The sequence below is a fragment of the Schistocerca serialis genome, chromosome 10 (genome assembly GCF_023864345.2).
Source record: "Schistocerca serialis cubense isolate TAMUIC-IGC-003099 chromosome 10, iqSchSeri2.2, whole genome shotgun sequence".
Taxonomy (NCBI): domain Eukaryota; kingdom Metazoa; phylum Arthropoda; class Insecta; order Orthoptera; family Acrididae; genus Schistocerca; species Schistocerca serialis.
The window spans coordinates 54,807,584-54,827,904 of record NC_064647.1 but is presented as its reverse complement, the minus strand read 5'-3'; the positions used below and the strand labels follow the sequence as shown (position 1 = coordinate 54,827,904).

The 20,321-nt window shown below is 41.5% G+C and overlaps 1 protein-coding gene across 1 annotated transcript in view; it reads left to right on the top strand.

The window, feature by feature from the left end:
• The window catches only part of LOC126424949 (putative uncharacterized protein DDB_G0290521), a 125,248-nt gene that overhangs the window by 13,864 nt on the left and 91,063 nt on the right, over nucleotides 1-20,321 (top strand). The window contains exons 3-5 of the mRNA XM_050087808.1: nucleotides 14,762-14,972; nucleotides 18,444-18,528; nucleotides 19,964-20,080. Of these exons, the coding sequence (XP_049943765.1) occupies nucleotides 14,857-14,972; nucleotides 18,444-18,528; nucleotides 19,964-20,080 (318 nt within the window). The 5' untranslated portion in view covers nucleotides 14,762-14,856. The remainder of the gene's footprint in view (nucleotides 1-14,761; nucleotides 14,973-18,443; nucleotides 18,529-19,963; nucleotides 20,081-20,321) is intronic.

Here is a 20,321-nt window from a genome sequence, read left to right as displayed (position 1 = left end):
CCGATGAAAAACACAAACAGGAAAAGATTACCTTTTGTAGGTAAAACATCAAATAGAATAAGTAACATCTTGAAGGCAAAGGGTTTCTCTTTGTTTTTCTATGTCCCTCCAACAATAGGTAGTTTTGTGTTCAATGCAAAAGACAAACAACCAAGTACCACAAAAAGTGGGGTTTATAAAATCACATGCTGTGTGTGTCAGTCTTGTTACATTGGACAGACGGGGAGGTCAATCTGTACCAGGCTTAAAGAACACCACAGAAGCTGGAGACTGAAGAAGTCTTATTAAGCCTTTTCAAAACATTGCCTGAACAATAACCACAAATGTACAATAGATGTACAAGTCCTACTCACAGAGGAAAAGAGGGCCAAACTCAACCAATTAGAAATTTTAGAAATAAAAAAAAAAACTGATGTGTATATCCCCACGCCTGCTATTAAACAAACAAACTCAATTCAGTTATTCACCTCTTTTAGATGAGATCACAACTGCAGGATAGAAGCAAAACTTTGGGCCCCAGTCTATCGTAGTTAAAAAGCTCTTGGCTAATACATAACTTTAGTCCAGTCATTGTAGTGTAATTGGTGAATGTGTAGTAATGTATGTAATTTGTTAAAAAATGGTCATCAAGGTATTGATCAATACCTTAAGAAGTTGAGATGATTACCTTTGCCTTGTCATCATGTTTATCTGTGCATTATCATCTTTTGGACTCAATAATGTACTTGAACCCCCCCATGAACCATGGACCTTGCCGTTGGTGGGTAGGCTTGCGTGCCTCAGCGATACAGATAGCCGTACCGTAGGTGCAACCACAACGGAGGGGTATCTGTTGAGAGGCCAGACAAACGTGTGGTTCCTGAAGAGGGGCAGCAGCCTTTTCAGTAGTTGCAAGGGCAACAGTCTGGATGAGTGACTGATCTGGCCTTGTAACAATAACCAAAACGGCCTTGCTGTGCTGGTACTGCGAACGGCTGAAAGCAAGGGGAAACTACAGCCGTAATTTTTCCTGAGGGCATGCAGCTTTACTGTATGATTACATGATGATGGCGTCCTCTTGGGTAAAATATTCCGGAGGTAAAATAGTCCCCCATTCGGATCTCCGGGCGGGGACTACTCAAGAGGATGTCGTTATCAGGAGAAAGAAAACTGGCGTTCTACGGATCGGAGCGTGGAATGTCAGATCCCTTAATCGGGCAGGTAGGTTAGAAAATTTAAAAAGGGAAATGGATAGGTTGAAGTTAGATATAGTGGGAATTAGTGAAGTTCGGTGGCAGGAGGAACAAGACTTCTGGTCAGGTGACTACAGGGTTATAAACACAAAATCAAATAGGGGTAATGCAGGAGTAGGTTTAATAATGAATAGGAAAATAGGAATGCAGGTAAGCTACTACAAACAGCATAGTGAACGCATTATTGTGGCCAAGATAGATACGAAGCCCACACCTACTACAGTAGTACAAGTTTATATGCCAACTAGCTCTGCAGATGACGAAGAAATTGAAGAAATGTATGATGAAATAAAAGAAATTATCCAGATTGTGAAGGGAGACGAAAATTTAATAGTCATGGGTGACTGGAATTCGAGTGTAGGAAAAGGGAGAGAAGGAAACATAGTAGGTGAATATGGATTGGGGGACAGAAATGAAAGAGGAAGCCGCCTGGTAGAATTTTGCACAGAGCACAACATAATCATAACTAACACTTGGTTTAAGAATCATGAAAGAAGGTTGTATACCTGGAAGAACCCTGGAGATACTAAAAGGTATCAGATAGATTATATAATGGTAAGACAGAGATTTAGGAACCAGGTTTTAAATTGTAAGACATTTCCAGGGGCAGATGTGGACTCTGACCACAATCTATTGGTTATGACCTGTAGATTAAAACTGAAGAAACTGCAAAAAGGTGGGAATTTAAGGAGATGGGACCTGGATAAACTAAAAGAACCAGAGGTTGTACAGAGATTCAGGGAGAGCGTAAGGGAGCAATTGACAGGAATGGGGGAAATAAATACAGTAGAAGAAGAATGGGTAGCTTTGAGGGATGAAGTAGTGAAGGCAGCAGAGGATCAAGTAGGTAAAAAGACGAGGGCTAGTAGAAATCCTTGGGTAACAGAAGAAATATTGAATTTAATTGATGAAAGGAGAAAATATAAAAATGCAGTAAGTGAAACAGGCAAAAAGGAATACAAACGTCTCAAAAATGAGATCGACAGGAAGTGCAAAATGGCTAAGCAGGGATGGCTAGAGGACAAATGTAAGGATGTAGAGGCCTATCTCACTAGGGGTAAGATAGATACCGCCTACAGGAAAATTAAAGAGACCTTTGGAGATAAGAGAACGACTTGTATGAATATCAAGAGCTCAGATGGAAACCCAGTTCTAAGCAAAGAAGGGAAAGCAGAAAGGTGGAAGGGGTATATAGAGGGTCTATACAAGGGCGATGTACTTGAGGACAATATTATGGAAATGGAAGAGGATGTAGATGAAGATGAAATGGGAGATACGATACTGCGTGAAGAGTTTGACAGAGCACTGAAAGACCTGAGTCGAAACAAGGCCCCCGGAGTAGACAATATTCCATTGGAACTACTGACGGCCGTGGGAGAGCCAGTCCTGACAAAACTCTACCATCTTGTGAGCAAGATGTATGAAACAGGCGAAATACCCTCAGACTTCAAGAAGAATATAATAATTCCAATCCCAAAGAAAGCAGGTGTTGACAGATGTGAAAATTACCGAACTATCAGCTTAATAAGTCACAGCTGCAAAATACTAACACGAATTCTTTACAGACGGATGGAAAAACTAGTAGAAGCCAACCTCGGGGAAGATCAGTTTGGATTCCGTAGAAACACTGGAACACGTGAGGCAATACTGACCTTACGACTTATCTTAGAAGAAAGATTAAGGAAAGGCAAACCTACGTTTCTAGCATTTGTAGACTTAGAGAAAGCTTTTGACAATGTTGACTGGAATACTCTCTTTCAAACTCTAAAGGTGGCAGGGGTAAAATACAGGGAGCGAAAGGCTATTTACAATTTGTACAGAAACCAGATGGCAGTTATAAGAGTCGAGGGACATGAAAGGGAAGCAGTGGTTGGGAAGGGAGTAAGACAGGGTTGTAGCCTCTCCCCGATGTTGTTCAATCTGTATATTGAGCAAGCAGTAAAGGAAACAAAAGAAAAATTCGGAGTAGGTATTAAAATTCATGGAGAAGAAATAAAAACTTTGAGGTTCGCCGATGACATTGTAATTCTGTCAGAGACAGCAAAGGACTTGGAAGAGCAGTTGAATGGAATGGACAGTGTCTTGAAAGGAGGATATAAGATGAACATCAACAAAAGCAAAACAAGGATAATGGAATGTAGTCTAATTAAGTCGGGTGATGCTGAGGGAATTAGATTAGGAAATGAGGCACTTAAAGTAGTAAAGGAGTTTTGCTATTTGGGGAGCAAATTAACTGATGATGGTCGAAGTAGAGAGGATATAAAATGTAGGCTGGCAATGGCAAGGAAAGCGTTTCTGAAGAAGAGAAATTTGTTAACATCCAGTATTGATTTAAGTGTCAGGAAGTCATTTCTGAAAGTATTCGTATGGAGTGTAGCCATGTATGGAAGTGAAACATGGACGATAAATAGTTTGGACAAGAAGAGAATAGAAGCTTTCGAAATGTGGTGCTACAGAAGAATGCTGAAGATTAGATGGGTAGACCACATAACTAATGAGGAAGTATTGAATAGGATTGGGGAGAAGAGAAGTTTGTGGCACAACTTGACCAGAAGGAGGGATCGGTTGGTAGGACATGTTCTGAGGCATCAAGGGATCACCAATTTAGTATTGGAGGGCAGCGTGGAGGGTAAAAATCGTAGAGGGAGACCAAGAGATGAATACACTAAGCAGATTCAGAAGGATGTAGGTTGCAGTAGGTACTGGGAGATGAAGAAGCTTGCACAGGATAGAGTAGCATGGAGAGCTGCATCAAACCAGTCTCAGGACTGAAGACCACAACAACAACAACAAATGTACTTGAAAATGGGCTTATAACCTGCAACCTAAGTTGTGCAATAACACTAATAATAAATTGTGAAACAAGGCTAAAAACAGTGTTTGTTTAGTTAATTTACAATGTTTCGCCAATAACCCACAGCTGATTCAATTAAAATTATTATTGTTATTTCTTTCTTTTCTCAGACGTTATGTCTGGTCAAAAATGGAAAGTAACACGGACCTTGATCAAGCATGACTTCCTTTTAACTGTACGGTATATGTTATATTGCATTTAGGAACTTTCGGGTAATTGAACATGTACCAATAATTACGGATTTCTGTAGTTGTATATATAAGTTTGGATGTAGCTGTATTGCATTCATGTACTGGTGGATATTGTGTGGAATGACTCCTGTAGTTGATAGTATATTTGGTATAATGTCAACTTTATCCTGATGCCACATGTCCTTGACTTTCTCAGCCAGTTGGATGTATTTTTCAATTTTTTCTCCTGATTTCTTTTGTATATTTGTTGTATTGGGTATGGATATTTTGATTAGTTGTGTTAATTTCTTCTTTTTATTGGTGAGTATGATATCAGGTTTGTTATGTGGTGTTGTTTTATCTGTTATAATGGTTCTGTTCCAGTATAATTTGTATTCATCGTTCTCCAGTACATTTTGTGGTGCATACTTATATGTGGGAGCGTGTTGTTTTATAAGTTTATGTTGTAAGGCAAGCTGTTGATGTATTATTTTTGCTACATTGTCATGTCTTCTGGGGTATTCTGTATTTGCTAGTATTGTACATCCACTTGTGATGTGATCTACTGTTTCTATTTGTTGTTTGCAAAGTCTGCATTTATCTGTTGTGGTATTGGGATCTTTATTAATATGCTTGCTGTAATATCTGGTGTTTATTGTTTGATCCTGTATTGCAATCATGAATCCTTCCATCTCACTGTATATATTGCCTTTTCTTAGCCATGTGTTGGATGCGTCTTGATCGATGTGTGGCTGTGTTAGATGATACGGGTGCTTGCCATGTAGTGTTTTCTTTTTCCAATTTCCTTTCTTCATATCTGCTGATGTTATGTGATCTAAAGGGTTGTAGAACTGGTTATGAAATTGCAGTGGTGTAGCCGATGTATTTATATGAGTGATTGCTTTGTGTATTTTGCTAGTTTCTGCTCGTTCTAGAAAGAATTTTCTTAAATTGTCTACCTGTCCATAATGTAGTTTTTTTATGTCGATAAATCCCCTTCCTTCTTCCTTTCTGCTTAATGTAAATCTTTCAGTTGCTGAATGTATGTGATGTATTCTATATTTGTGGCATTGTGATCGTGTAAGTGTATTGAGTGCTTCTAGGTCTGTGTTACTCCATTTCACTACTCCAAATGAGTAGGTCAATATTGGTATAGCATAATTATTTATAGCTTTTGTCTTGTTTCTTGCTGTCAATTCTGTTTTCAGTATTTTTGTTAGTCTTTGTCTATATTTTTCTTTTAGTTCTTCTTTAATATTTGTATTATCTATTCCTATTTTTTGTCTGTATCCTAGATATTTATAGGCATCTGTTTTTTCCATCGCTTCTATGCAGTTGCTGTGGTTATCCAATATGTAATCTTCTTGTTTAGTGTGTTTTCCCTTGACTATGCTATTTTTCTTACATTTGTCTGTTCCAAAAGCCATATTTATATCATTGCTGAATGCTTCTGTTATCTTTAGTAATTGGTTGAGTTGTTGATTTGTTGCTGCCAGTAGTTTTAGATCATCCATGTATAGCAGATGTGTGATTTTGTGTGGGTATGTTCCAGTAATATTGTATCCATAATTTGTATTATTTAGCATGTTGGATAGTGGGTTCAGAGCAAGGCAGAACCAGAAAGGACTTAATGAGTCTCCTTGGTATATTCCACGCTTAATCTGTATTGGCTGTGATGTGATATTATTTGAATTTGTTTGGATATTAAGTGTGGTTTTCCAATTTTTCATTACTATGTTTAGGAACTGTATCAATTTAGGATCTGCTTTGTATATTTCCAATATTTGTAGTAACCATGAGTGGGGTACACTATCAAAAGCTTTTTGGTAATCCATGTATGCATAGTGTAGTGACCTTTGTTTAGTTTTAGCTTGATATGTCACCTCTGCATCTATTATCAGTTGCTCTTTACATCCTTGTGCTCCTTTGCAACAGCATTTATAATTTTGTTCTGTGTTGTATGTGTCATTAATTTCTGTGTAATGACTGAAGTTAATATTTTGTATATTGTTGGTAGGCATGTTATGGGGCGATATTTAGCTGGGTTTTCTGTGTCTGCTTGATCTTTAGGTTTCAGATAAGTTATTCCATGTGTAAGTGTATCAGGGAATGTGTATGGGTCTGCAATGTAATTGTTAAATAATTTAATATAATAGAAGGAAACATTCCACGTGGGAAAAATTATATATAAAAACAAAGATGAGGTGACTTACCGAACGAAAGCGCTGGCAGGTCGATAGACACACAAACAAACACAAACATACACACAAAATTCAAGCTTTCGCAACAAACTGTTGCCTCATCAGGAAAGAGGGAAGGAGAGGGGAAGACGAAAGGAAGTGGGTTTTAAGGGAGAGGGTAAGGAGTCATTCCAATCCCGGGAGCGGAAAGACTTACCTTAGGGGGAAAAAAGGACAGGTAAACACTCGCACACACGCACATATCCATCCACACATACAGACACAAGCAGACATATTTAAAGACAAAGAGTTTGGGCAGAGATGTCAGTCGAGGCAGAAGTGTAGAGGCAAAGAAGTTGTTGAAAGACAGGTGAGGTATGAGTGGCGGAGATTGAGGCCTGGCGGATGACGAGAAGAGAGGATATACTGAAGGGCAAGTTCCCATCTCCGGAGTTCGGATAGGTTGGTGTTGGTGCGAAGTATCCAATAACCCGGACGGTGTAACACTGTGCCAAGATGTGCTGGCTGTGCACCAAGGCATGTTTAGCCACAGGGTGATCCTCATTACCAACAAACACTGTCTGCCTGTGTCCATTCATGTGAATGGACAGTTTGTTGCTGGTCATTCCCACATAGAATGCATCACAGTGTAGGCAGGTCAGTTGGTAAATCATGTGGGTGCTTTCACACGTGGCTCTGCCTTTGATTGTGTACACCTTCCGGGTTACAGGACTGGAGTAGGTGGTGGTGGGAGGGTGCATGGGACAGGTTTTGCATCGGGGGTGGTTACAAAGATAGGAGCCAGAGGGTAGGGAAGGTGGTTTGGGGATTTCATAGGGATGAACTAACAGGTTACGAAGGTTAGGTGGACGGCAGAAAGACACTCTTGGCGGAGTGGGGAGGATTTCATGAAGGATGGATCTCATTTCAGGGCAGGATTTGAGGAAGTCGTATCCCTGCTGGAGAGCCACACTCAGAGTCTGGTCCAGTCCCGGAAAGTATCCTGTCACAAGTGGGGCACTTTTGTGGTTCTTCTGTGGGGGATTCTGGGTTTGAGGGGACGAGGAAGTGGCTCTGGTTATTTGCTTCTGTACCAGGTCGGGAGGGTAGTTGCGGGATGCAAAAGCTGTTTTCAGGTTGTTGGTGTAATGATTCAGGGATTCCGGACTGGAGCAGATTCGTTTGCCACGAAGACCTAGGCTGTAGGGAAGGGACCGTTTGATGTGGAATGGGTGGCAGCTGTCATAATGGAGGTACTGTTGCTTGTTGGTGGGTTTGATGTGGACGGACGTGTGAAGTTGGCCATTGGACAGGTGGAGGTCAACGTCAAGGAAAGTGGCATGGGATTTGGAGTAGGACCAGGTGAATCTGATGGAACCAAAGGAGTTGAGGTTGGAGAGGAAATTCTGGAGTTCTTCTTCACTGTGAGTCCAGATCATGAAGATGTCATCAATAAATCTGCACCAAACTTTGGGTTGGCAGACTTGGGTAACCAAGAAGGCTTCCTCTAAGCGACCCGGCGTACGAGGGGGCCATCCTGGTACCCATGGCTGTTCCCTTTAATTGTTGGTATGTCTGGCCTTCAAAAGTGAAGAAGTTGTGGGTCAGGATGAAGCTGGCTAAAAATATATGGGGAGAGATAAAGGTGAACCGGAAAGTAACTTCTGGAATGAAAAAAGACGAAAAGGTGTTGGTTACAGCTGGGCTATGTTGGACTTGGGTTGGTAGACAACGATGTGCATAAAGGTTAGGTGGTTGTGTTGCCGCCAATATATTTTATATATATTTTTATTTTTGTTTTCATTTTCATTTCACCTCATGTTACACTTTCCACCTTCTAATACCATGTCACCCTCACAACACCCCCACAACGACCCCATTAAGTTTTATTTACATTCCCTCCGCAAACGTGCCTTCGCCCTAGCCAGGTTACGCTCCCATATTCTATTTTCTCAGGCTTGTCTGACATTTGGCATCACCCCCAAAGGCCTCACACTTAAAGTTCCCATCTCTGGCTGCAACCCTTCCTTCCATCAGTCCCTATACCAGTTCCAAACTGAACAATCCATTGCCCTCACCCACCTAATCCTTCACCTACACATCAACTCAGCCAATGAACACACCCGTCAACTCCTATCCTTAATAAAAGTCCTTAATCTTTCCTCTCCCACATCCACACCGGCTGTTCAGAGCATCCTCCTACAGGCCAACCATAAATTAGAACAGCATGCCACCCTCCACCTCAAAAAACTATCCAATCTCCTGGTTTCCCACCTCCGGAAAGGCAACTCACTCACCCTTCACAACCTTTCCAGCAAACCTCAACCTCCTCTCATTGCACACAAACCCAGTCTCTCCCATCTACTCAATCTCCCACTTCCAGCTCCACTCCCTCCAAAACATCAAAATTCCGATCAACACAATCTGGAACCACAACACCCTAATTCAGTAGTTAACCTTTCCTCCAAACCTCTCTCCCAATCCGAAACCTCTGTCCTATCCAAAGGCCTCACCTTCAGCCCCACTCCCAGATTCAACCAAACAGCCTTCGTCAAAGATTTACTGTCCTACACTCGTACTCTCTGCTGGAAGTATCACTTTGCCATGAAGAAAAATGATCCTAATCCTACTCCTAATGATCCAACTCCTCAAGACACCATCCAAATTGAACCCTGCCTGGAACAGTTCCGTCCTCCGTCACAGCGGGACCCACCTCCTCTTCCTCAAAATCACCCTCTCCAAACCTTCCAGGAATTTCTGACTTCCAGCCTTGCATCTCAATCCTTCTTAAAAAACCTTAATCCTACACCCAACATCACCACTGCTGAAGCCCAGGCTATCCGTGATCTGGAGGCTGACCGATCCATCGTCATTCTTCCGGCGGACAAGGGTTCCACGACCGTGGTACTTGATCGTTGGGAGTATGTGGCTGAGGGACTGCGTCAGCTTTCAGACAACACCACATACAAAGTTTGCCAAGGTAACCCCATTCCCGATGTCCAGGCGGAGCTTCAAGGAATCCTCAGAACCTTAGGCCCCCTGCAAAACCTTTCACCTGACTCCATCAACCTCCTGACCCCACCGACACCCCGCACCCCTACCTTCTACCTTCTTCCTAAAATCCACAAACCCAATCATCCCAGCCGCCCCATTGTAGCTGGTTACCAAGCCCCCACAGAACGTATCTCTGCCTACGTAGATCAACACCTTCAACCCATTACATACCGTCTCCCATCCTTCATCAAAGACACCAACCACTTCCTTGAACGACTGGAATCCTTACCCAATCTGTTACCCCCGGAAACCATCCTTGTAACCATTGATGCCACGTCCTTATACACAAATATTCCGCATGTCCAGGGCCTCGCTGCGATGGAGCATTTCCTTTCACGCCGATCACCTGCCACCCTACCTAAAACCTCTTTCCTCATTACCTTAGCCAGCTTCATCCTGACCCACAACTTCTTCACTTTTGAAGGCCAGACATACCAACAATTAAAGGGAACAGCCATGGGTACCAGGATGGCCCCCTCGTACGCCGGGTCGCTTAGAGGAAGCCTTCTTGGTTACCCAAGTCTGCCAACCCAAAGTTTGGTGCAGATTTATTGATGACATCTTCATGATCTGGACTCACAGTGAAGAAGAACTCCAGAATTTCCTCTCCAACCTCAACTCCTTTGGTTCCATCAGATTCACCTGGTCCTACTCCAAATCCCATGCCACTTTCCTTGACGTTGACCTCCACCTGTCCAATGGCCAACTTCACACGTCCGTCCACATCAAACCCACCAACAAGCAACAGTACCTCCATTATGACAGCTGCCACCCATTCCACATCAAACGGTCCCTTCCCTACAGCCTAGGTCTTCGTGGCAAACGAATCTGCTCCAGTCCGGAATCCCTGAATCATTACACCAACAACCTGAAAACAGCTTTCGCATCCCGCAACTACCCTCCCGACCTGGTACAGAAGCAAATAACCAGAGCCACTTCCTCGTCCCCACAAACCCAGAATCCCCCACAGAAGAACCACAAAAGTGCCCCACTTGTGACAGGATACTTTCCGGGACTGGACCAGACTCTGAGTGTGGCTCTCCAGCAGGGATACGACTTCCTCAAATCCTGCCCTGAAATGAGATCCATCCTTCATGAAATCCTCCCCACTCCGCCAAGAGTGTCTTTCTGCCGTCCACCTAACCTTCGTAACCTGTTAGTTCATCCCTATGAAATCCCCAAACCACCTTCCCTACCCTCTGGCTCCTATCCTTGTAACTGCCCCCGATGCAAAACCTGTCCCATGCACCCTCCCACAACCACCTACTCGAGTCCTGTAACCCGGAAGGTGTACACGATCAAAGGCAGAGCCACGTGTGAAAGCACCCACATGATTTACCAACTGACCTGCCTACACTGTGATGCATTCTATGTGGGAATGACCAGCAACAAACTGTCCATTCGCATGAATGGACACAGGCAGACAGTGTTTGTTGGTAATGAGGATCACCCTGTGGCTAAACATGCCTTGGTGCACAGCCAGCACATCTTGGCACAGTGTTACACCGTCCGGGTTATCTGGATACTTCCCACCAACACCAACCTATCCGAACTCCGGAGATGGGAACTTGCCCTTCAGTATATCCTCTCTTCTCGTCATCCGCCAGGCCTCAATCTCCGCTAATTTCAAGTTGCCGCCACTCATACCTCACCTGTCTTTCAACAACTTCTTTGCCTCTACACTTCTGCCTCGACTGACATCTCTGCCCAAACTCTTTGTCTTTAAATATGTCTGCTTGTGTCTGTATGTGTGGATGGATATGTGCGTGTGTGCGAGTGTATACCTGTCCTTTTTTCCCCCTAAGGTAAGTCTTTCCGCTCCCGGGATTGGAATGACTCCTTACCCTCTCCCTTAAAACCCACTTCCTTTCGTCTTCCCCTCTCCTTCCCTCTTTCCTGATGAAGCAACAGTTTGTTGCGAAAGCTTGAATTTTGTGTGTATGTTTGTGTTTGTTTGTGTGTCTATCGACCTGCCAGCGCTTTCGTTCGGTAAGTCACCTCATCTTTGTTTTTATATGTTAAATAATTTAGGTAGATGTGAATGTGTTGAGGTGAATTTCTTTAGCCAGAAATTTGCTATTTTATCTTTTCCAGGGGCTTTCCAATTGTGAGTAGAATTAAGTGCTTGGGTGACTTCATGTTGCAAAATTATCACTTCAGGCATTTGTGGTATCATCTTGTATGAGTCTGTTTCTGCTTGTACGCACTGTGCATGCCCGTTATGTTGTACCGGGTTTGACCATATGTTGCTCCAGAAGTGTTCCGTGTCTGTTATGTTTGGTGAATTGTCTATTTTAATGTGTGTGTTAGCTATTGTCTGGTAAAATTTCTTTTGGTTTGTGTTGATTGTTTGGTTTTGTTTCCTTCTATTTTCACTTTTGGCCAATGCTTGTAATTTCTGCTTCTTTTTATCTAATTGCTCTATCACTTCTTGTTGTGAGATTTTACCTAACCTTTTTCTTTTTTTTCTTACATTTCATTTCTTATAAATTGTGTTAGCTGTCCGATGTCTTTTCTCAGTTTTTCTATTCTGATCTGTAGCCTGTGTTGCCATGCTGGTTTTGTGGGTTTCTTCTGTGTGTTGGTTGGTTCTGATCTCTGCCTAATGTGTATATTTAGTGTAGTGAGTGCTCCTATATAAACCAGTAGTTGTAACTCTTCCATAGTTGTGTTTTCATTTATTTTGTTGTGTATGATTGTGTTGATAGTTTTTATTGTTGTTTCGACTTGTGGGTTATTTGGCGGTCTATGCAAGAATGGTCTAATATCTGTATTTGTGTCTTTGTATTCTATATATGTCAGCTGAAATTTTTCTTCTATATCTAACATGTGTGTCACTTCATGTTCTATTTGTGCTTGTTCTGGTTGCTGTCTTAAGATTTCGTTTTCCTCTGACTGTTTAATTGATGCGTTTTGTTCTTTGTTTGTTTGCTCTGGGATGTTTGAGTCCATTACTGTATTTTCTTCTTCTTCTGATTGCACATTGTTTTGTTCCAGTATTTGTTGTACTTGTTGTTTGATGTTTTCTAATTCTGACTGGGGTATCCTGTTATTTTTTATTATTACACGGATCTGATCAGCTAGTCGTTGTTCTGTTAAAAATTTTAATTCTGTGTATCTGGTAATAAATGTTGTGTATACTTGGGATCTGTATCCAGTTTTGTTGGTTCCTAAGTTTGTTGCTTGGTAATAACAAAACATGAGGTGTCGGTTAACTTCATCTGACCATCTCATCCTCTGTCTTTGTTTTCGTTCTAGAGTGGTTGCAGGAAGCATATCCTGCAAAACACCTCTATTTGGATTTAAATCATTTTCCAGTTGGCTAGCAGTGTTGTTACCATTGTGGACGGGCATAGGGTTGAAGCGTCGTCCCCAACCATGACGGCGCTTGTCCGAGGCTTCTTTAGTTCTGTCCTGAACCAACTAATCACACTAAAAGGGGGGTTAGCCCTATTAGTGGTTTGTTCTTTTCGTCGCCTTTTACGACTGGCAGAACATACCAGAGGCCTATTCTTTTCCCGGGCCTCCACGGGAATTATTATTATTATTATTATTATTATTACTATCATTATTACTGTTATTACAATTATCACTATTAATGGCAGCAGCTCGAGTAGTTAAAGTACACCCAGTATTAACTTATTTAGTTCATAGTCAGTATAGTTTCCTTACACTGCCACTTCAGACACTTAAATTGTTTTAATATTAATTATTGTAGTAAAATTGTTATGTCATAGGTAACTATGATGTAATAGATACTGTGTATGTGAAACCTGGGTTGATGTAAGAGGGGTCTGATAGCCATAATCAGTTCAGGTAAAATAAATTAAGAAAATAAAAATATGTCATGATATTTGTAACTACTTGCACACAATATTCAGAGACTTTTGGATACCACATTAGAAGTAGATTTGAAAGATTTCTGTGGAACATGTATTGTTTGTTTATAAAATAAGTTTTATTGTTATATTTGATATTCCCTCAATAAGAGAAGTGCTGTTTTCAATTTTGTTTATAACAAGGCGTGCAGCAGAATTTTCTACGTGCTCAGTCCATCTATGGTAACACATATGTCCTGTTACAAATTATATGTCATCCTCATTAATGTGCCCAGAAGAAATTACTGCTAATGGACTGACTCTTTAGAATAGAAAAGTCTGTGGTAGAAAGGATATGAGGAAAGTTTTGCGGGGGGGTCTTGATGGAGATAACACAGTCTGTGAGCTCTCACATTTTCTCAGCACGATTAATTAATGATGCAGTTTCAGGTGTACAGTCGAGCTGTTGACTCCATTTTATGCACAGTATTTTGAATATTGACCTAGGTGTCTTCTTATGTCTGGTTGCATTGCAGGGAGTCACTGTGGATAACAACACAGCTTGTAGAACCTCAGAGAGATGACTAGGTTGGTCATTGAAATATTGTGCATGAAAAGTTCAGGGGTTTCCAACCCATATCCCATGATCTGCATGCAGCCCAAAGCAAGTATCAATGCTGCCCGACAAGTGAGCATCTATCACATGGTTGGTAAAATAGAATTCGGACAATGTAAAGTTAAGAAGAATTGAGACATAATCCTAAAGACAGGATGTGATGCAAGCATTCAAAAATCAAATTGAGAATTAAGATTAAAAGAAAATAAAAAAAGAAAACTCTGTATCTCTGTTGGACTTTTAAAATTCTACCTGTCCAAAGACAAATATCCCTTGCTGCACAGTCATGTGTTATACATATCATTTTTGTTTGGAAGAAAGTATGTTTGTGAACAACTGTTTTCATCAGTAAAGCACACACACAAAGAGTAAAAATAGAACCAATATCTCAGATCAACAGCTTGAGAACATTATGAGAATTGCAACCACTTTAATCAAACCTGATATTAATACATTAGTCTCCCAAATTGAAAGTCAAACATCACTTTAAGTCTATTATTTGTAATTAGTTATATATAAATTATTAATGAACTCTCATATATAAAATGTAAAAGCAATTCCATCTTGATTTTTTAGAATAAAGAATCACAAATTAATAAATTCTAAACCTCTGACTACTATTTTATGTGTGACACAAAAATACTCATCTTCTTCCAATGGGGCCCAGATACTCTAAAAGGTTGGACACCCCTGACTTAGCTGTTCATCCACAATGAAAGCATGCCATTTGCTCACAGTCTGCTTATTTTCACTTTTAGGTCTCATAAGAAATGAATAAATATTTTTGTGCCAGTGCATTATGTGATAACAACAGAGCTCCTCTTTCACACTTCACAGGGGCTGACAATTCTGCAGACGAACCACTGGGTGCAGAGCACGAAGCGAGCCCCTTTGCAGATGCATCCGTGACAGACAGGGAGAGACTGGGTCTTATGGACAAACTGGACTCAGAAGTACATGCCGACACAGAGGCAGACTTGTGGGCCGTCGCTCAGCGGATCCGCAGGCAGCAGGAGGTGACCGACATAGAGCACAGGGTGCTGGACCTGTGAGTACACTGAACACTCCTCCAGAGATGAGTACATGAGATGTATTACTTCATTTGTACAACAATATTGTGAGGAGGATAGATTGCTATTCACTATAAAGATGACATGCTGAGTTGCAGACAGGCACAATAGGAAGACTGTTATACTCTGAGCTTTCAGCCAATGCCTCCTCCAGAAAACAAAACACCACACATGCCCACACATCCCTCACACACACCCACACATGACGGCTGTCTCCAACTGTTACAGCCAGCATGCAACTGCCGTGTTGAGTGTTGAGTGAAAGCAGCAATCTGAAGTGGGGCAATGATGAGGGATAGCAGGATGTGGGTGGGGGTGCTGGGCAGGGGGGGAGAAAAACACTGTCCGGTGGAGTGTGCAGGGACTAGACAGCGGCAGGACAAGGCTGCCAGGAGCAGCATTGGGAGGCTGTGGGTGTTGGAAAGGGGGTGGGGGGGATTGGCAATCCTCCCACCATCCCAACAGTCAGCTACAAATTATCATCCCTTCATCACTCAATACCTTACGGGATTGGAACAACTGAACCGAGCCACGTTCTTCCTCGGAGCTTTGGTTACCTATCATCATGCCCTCAAATAAGGGATATCCTACCCAAGATACCTACCATCCCTCCTAAAACGGTGTTTCATTACCCATCAACCTCACAACATCCTAATCCATCCCTATGCAATCCAGTCCCAAGCCATTGCCACAGGGATGATATAGGTGTGGAAGATCCAGGTGTAAGATCTGCCAAATCCACCCACCCAGCAGTTCCTATTCCAACCTGGTCGCAGGTTTATCCTACCCCATCAGAGATCAGGCCACCTGTGAAACCAGCCATGCCATGTACCAACTCTGCTGCAATAATTTCATAGCTTTTTATATTGTTGACTACCAGACATCATCTGTCCACCAGGATGAATGCCCCCCCCTCCCCCCAAACTGTGGTGAAGAGCAAAATAGAGCACCCTGTGGCACTACATGCAGCTCCCCATAATGTGCTTCATTTAATGGTTGCACTAGAACTCGAGTCATGTGGATCCTCCCCCCACCATTAGCTTTTCTGAACTATGCAGACTGCAGTTATCCTTGCAACACATCCTACACTCCTGAAATTATCCCAACCTCAACTTATGCTAACGTACAACTCCCACACTCTGCACCCATCAGTTTCTGCCCCCTCTGTCCAATCAACTCCTCCTAATACATGTTCCTTAACGCTCATTGTACACCACTCTTAGCCATCACACCTATCAGTCTTCTTCTCTGCTCTTCTCCTTTTCTGCTCTCTGTTCCCTCCCTCCCTCCTCCATAGTCTCCCAATGGCACTGCTGGCACGCCATTGCCGTGTCGTGTCATTGTATAGTCCCTGCATGCTCTGCCAGACAGTGCTGGCTTCTCTCCTCTGACCCATACCCTGTTATCCTTCCCACTTCCCAGCCCCACTCTGGATTGCAACTTTTGTTCAACACGACCATTGCATTCTGGCCATATTGGCTGGAGAGTGGTCATGTGTGAGTACGTTGTGCTTGCTTATGTGAATTTACTGAAGGTGGCCTTGACCAAAAGCTGTAATGTGGAACAGTCTTTTCATTGTGCCTGTCTGCAACTCAACATGTCACTTTTATGGTAAGTAGCAATCTATCCTTTTCATTATACTGTTGGTATTCCAGTCTGTTCTTTCCATTTGTGTCATTTGTTCTCTAAGTGAAAAGCTAGAAAACCAACTACGAGAAAGTAATGGTAAAATTATGCCCATCGGTGCTCGTCTTGAGTCCAATTGGTTATTGTTTAGTGGTTTTTCTGATGTGTTACAAGCACAAGTTGCTAGCATTGTTAAAGATTCAACTCCCAATGTTGGGGGGAAAGGATGAATCTTTGACAGTACTAGCTATTCATACTTGTGAAATGCTGAACAACTTCTAAATGATCATTGCCCAAGTTCCCAAGATGAAAACCAACAAGAAGAGGTCATGAAAGCCTCAAAAATTTTATGTTGGAGATAACTTACTAATCTGAGAATTTTTGTAGATAATAAATATGTCAAATTATTAGAAGTGTGCTCAAAATGTGTGAAAAAGCCACTCGGAATCACTGATTTACTTTTCATAAGTCAGTTCTGTACAGAAGCACCACTAAAAACATTACATGCTAAAAATTATAAAAATAATAGTTGCTATTCTTGCTGCTCACCATATAGCAGAGATTCTGAGTCACAGATAGGCACAACAAGCTGCATTTGCTTGAGTGTCTGTGTGTATGTTTCCGACAAAGGCCTAGCTGGGTGAAAGTTCACTTTCTGATAGTCTTTTTGTTGTGTCTATTTGTGACTCAACATTTCCATTATATGATAAGTAGCAACTGTCCCTTTCATAATATTATTACACTCCATCCTGAGTTTTCCATTGTTTAAAATTGCAATAAAAGTGAGTACTGTTTATTAATGTAAGGGGCAATGAAAAAGAAATGAGCTGAAGGCATAATTACAGAAACCAGTGTCTGTATGTTAGAAGTATTGACCCTGGCTGTTGAGACACTTGTCCCACTGTGACACAAGATGGTGAAAGGTTGTTTGTCTCATAAAATTCCCGGGGCTGCAATTTTAACCAGTTCCTCATGTACAGCTGGACGTCATCCAAGGTGAATCGTTTGCCCCTCAGAGTGTTTTCAAGGTGACAAAAAATGGCCCCCTTTTGATTCATTTCCTGCAGCATGGGACAACAGTGTATGCCGAGCGTTACTTCCAAATGATGACTACCCTTCACCAAGCGATCAAATCAAAAGACTAGGCAATCTCACCCGTGGGGTCATTCTGCTCCACGACAATGCAAAGCCTCATGCAGCCAACACAGTCACGACACTCCTACAGAAATTCAAATGGGAGGTTCTCGGCCACCCTCCATACAGTCTGGACCTCTCTCCCTTTGGTTACGCCATTTTTGGTCCCCTTAAAAAGGCTCTGAGGGGCAAACGATTAACCTCGGACGACAACGTCCAGCTGTACATGCAGAACTGGTTAACACTGCAGCCCCGGGAATTTTATGAGACAGCCATTTACCATCTTGTGTCATGGTGGGACAAGTGACTCAACAGCCAGGGTCAATACTTCTAATATACAAGTACTGGTTTCTGTAATTGTGCCTCTGGCTCATTTCTTTTTGAATGCCCCTTTTACAAACACCACTGACACGTGTTTTATGATTATGTGTGATATGATTATAAAAGAACCAGATTACACTGTATTGTTGACCACCACTGGAAGGTTGGCATACAAGAGCAGCAGTTGCTAATCTGCAATAATCATTCAGTCTTGTCTTGTTCACTTCTTTATTTCCAGAGGTATGGTCTATGTATTCTACAACATGGGTAGGTCATCTAAAACTGCAACTGTTCTTTGTTATTCATAGTTTTTTTTTGCTGAAGTCTTTCTGGGTGTGTAATATCTTTTTTTTCCTTCTGCAATTTAGTATTGGTGCCAGGGTGGTAGCAGGACTCTTAAACAAGGACAGAAAGCTGGAGACAGAGAAATGGAGAAAACATTGTGGGCAACAGGTGTGTATTAAATGTAGTAGCTGATCTGGCATGTGTCATATGACTAATGTAATTCCTTAAGCACCAAATGATTTAATTTCCGCTAACCTAGTTTTACTTTTATTGCTGTCGATCTTGTAACATTTTTTAAAGACACTGGTCAGCTGCTCTTCGATCTCCTTTGCTTTCTCCGATAGAATTACAGTGTTACTGGCAAACCACAAAGCTTTAATTTTCTTCCCCTTGAATCTTAATTCTCTTTCCAGCTTTCTCCTTAGTTTCCATTACTGCTTGCTCAATATACATTCATGTACTCATTTATTTATTCCTCCATCTTTAAGCATTGCATGCAGTTGATGTCATCATGAGTAGTGTACCTGAGATTTTATAAAATATGATTGAAATGTTAAGAAACGTGCTTACATACACTATGGTACTACGCATAATAAAAGAACATACATGATGAAACACCATAATGTGATACATAAAGAGTTGTCCACATGGTTAATTGTTAAATGTGGACCTAAACATTATGAAGTTATTTCCTAAGTTTTACGTCATGAAAGAATAGAAGGCATACACAGAAATTTCCCAATGTGGTTAATAATAAAATATGAGGTGAACTTATTTAGTTACTTGCTTATTCATTATGCACATAAGGCAAAATACCAGAGGGGACAGACAAGCGGAGAAAGAAGGTACAAACAAACACTGCTATAATTATTTAGTAAATCAGGTCTACTTTTGAAGAGTTTTCAGCTTTCCCTTTCAGCCAGTTATGGGTCTTATTTTTAAAGATATTAAGAGAGGCAGATGTGGCTGCCCAGTTAATGTGTTGAAAAGCTTTATACCTACATGCCTTGTGCTTTTTTTTTTTTTTTTTTAATGTTGAGTTGTAGATATGTCTCACTTTAGTGCTTGACAAGTATTATGGTTATGAACAGAATGCCCAAGGGTGTAACTTTGTGTACAAAAAGGCACCTGTATATAAAAACAGATGAGACAGTCATTATTTGGAATTCTTTGAAATAAGGCCTATGTGACATGTCACTTTTGGTAAACCTGGAGATGCTCCTGATGGCTTCTGGTTCCAAATAAAAATTTTCTTGGTACCTGGAGAATTACCTGACAAAAGACTGCCACACTGTAGATGGCAATGAAAGGAGCATAGTAAGAGCTAATCAGCAGTTTTTCAGAAAAGTGTGTTGTGTTCTTCACTGAAATGTGTGTGACATTGGTGGGCCAGACTTTTATACTAAAACAGTACATCAATTTGTATACTAAAATGAGGGTGACACAGTGACTAGTTTCACAACAAGTGGGAGACAGGGGCTATCTGAGGCAGATGCCACGAGCAGAGCTTAGTGATGATTCCAGTCAATTGCATTTTAGAGCAGTTACACTCAATAACACAGCAAAGTGGTGCACTTTTATAACAGCTGATCTCATTTTACAGTCTTCCCTGCCAAATGAGGTGGATGAAGTTGGCGAGCACAGGGTGCTCGGTGAAGGCATAAGCATGGAAGAGACAGAAATTCGGACACCCATCAACTATGATGACTACTTGGATCAGGTAAACTCTGTTACTTATGTTCTGCTCCAGCAGTACAAATAAGCCACTACCACATAGTACTTGAAATTGGAACTAACCATGTTGTTACAGCAGTTTAGTGAGCAGCATCTGATCCTAGCCATCAGGTTTATCTTTGTGAACATTTCCACTGTAATGTTACAGCATGTTCACAATTGTGTGATGACTAACCTGAATGAGCATCATTTCAGACGTGAACTGTAGGGGTATTGTGTGACAGTTG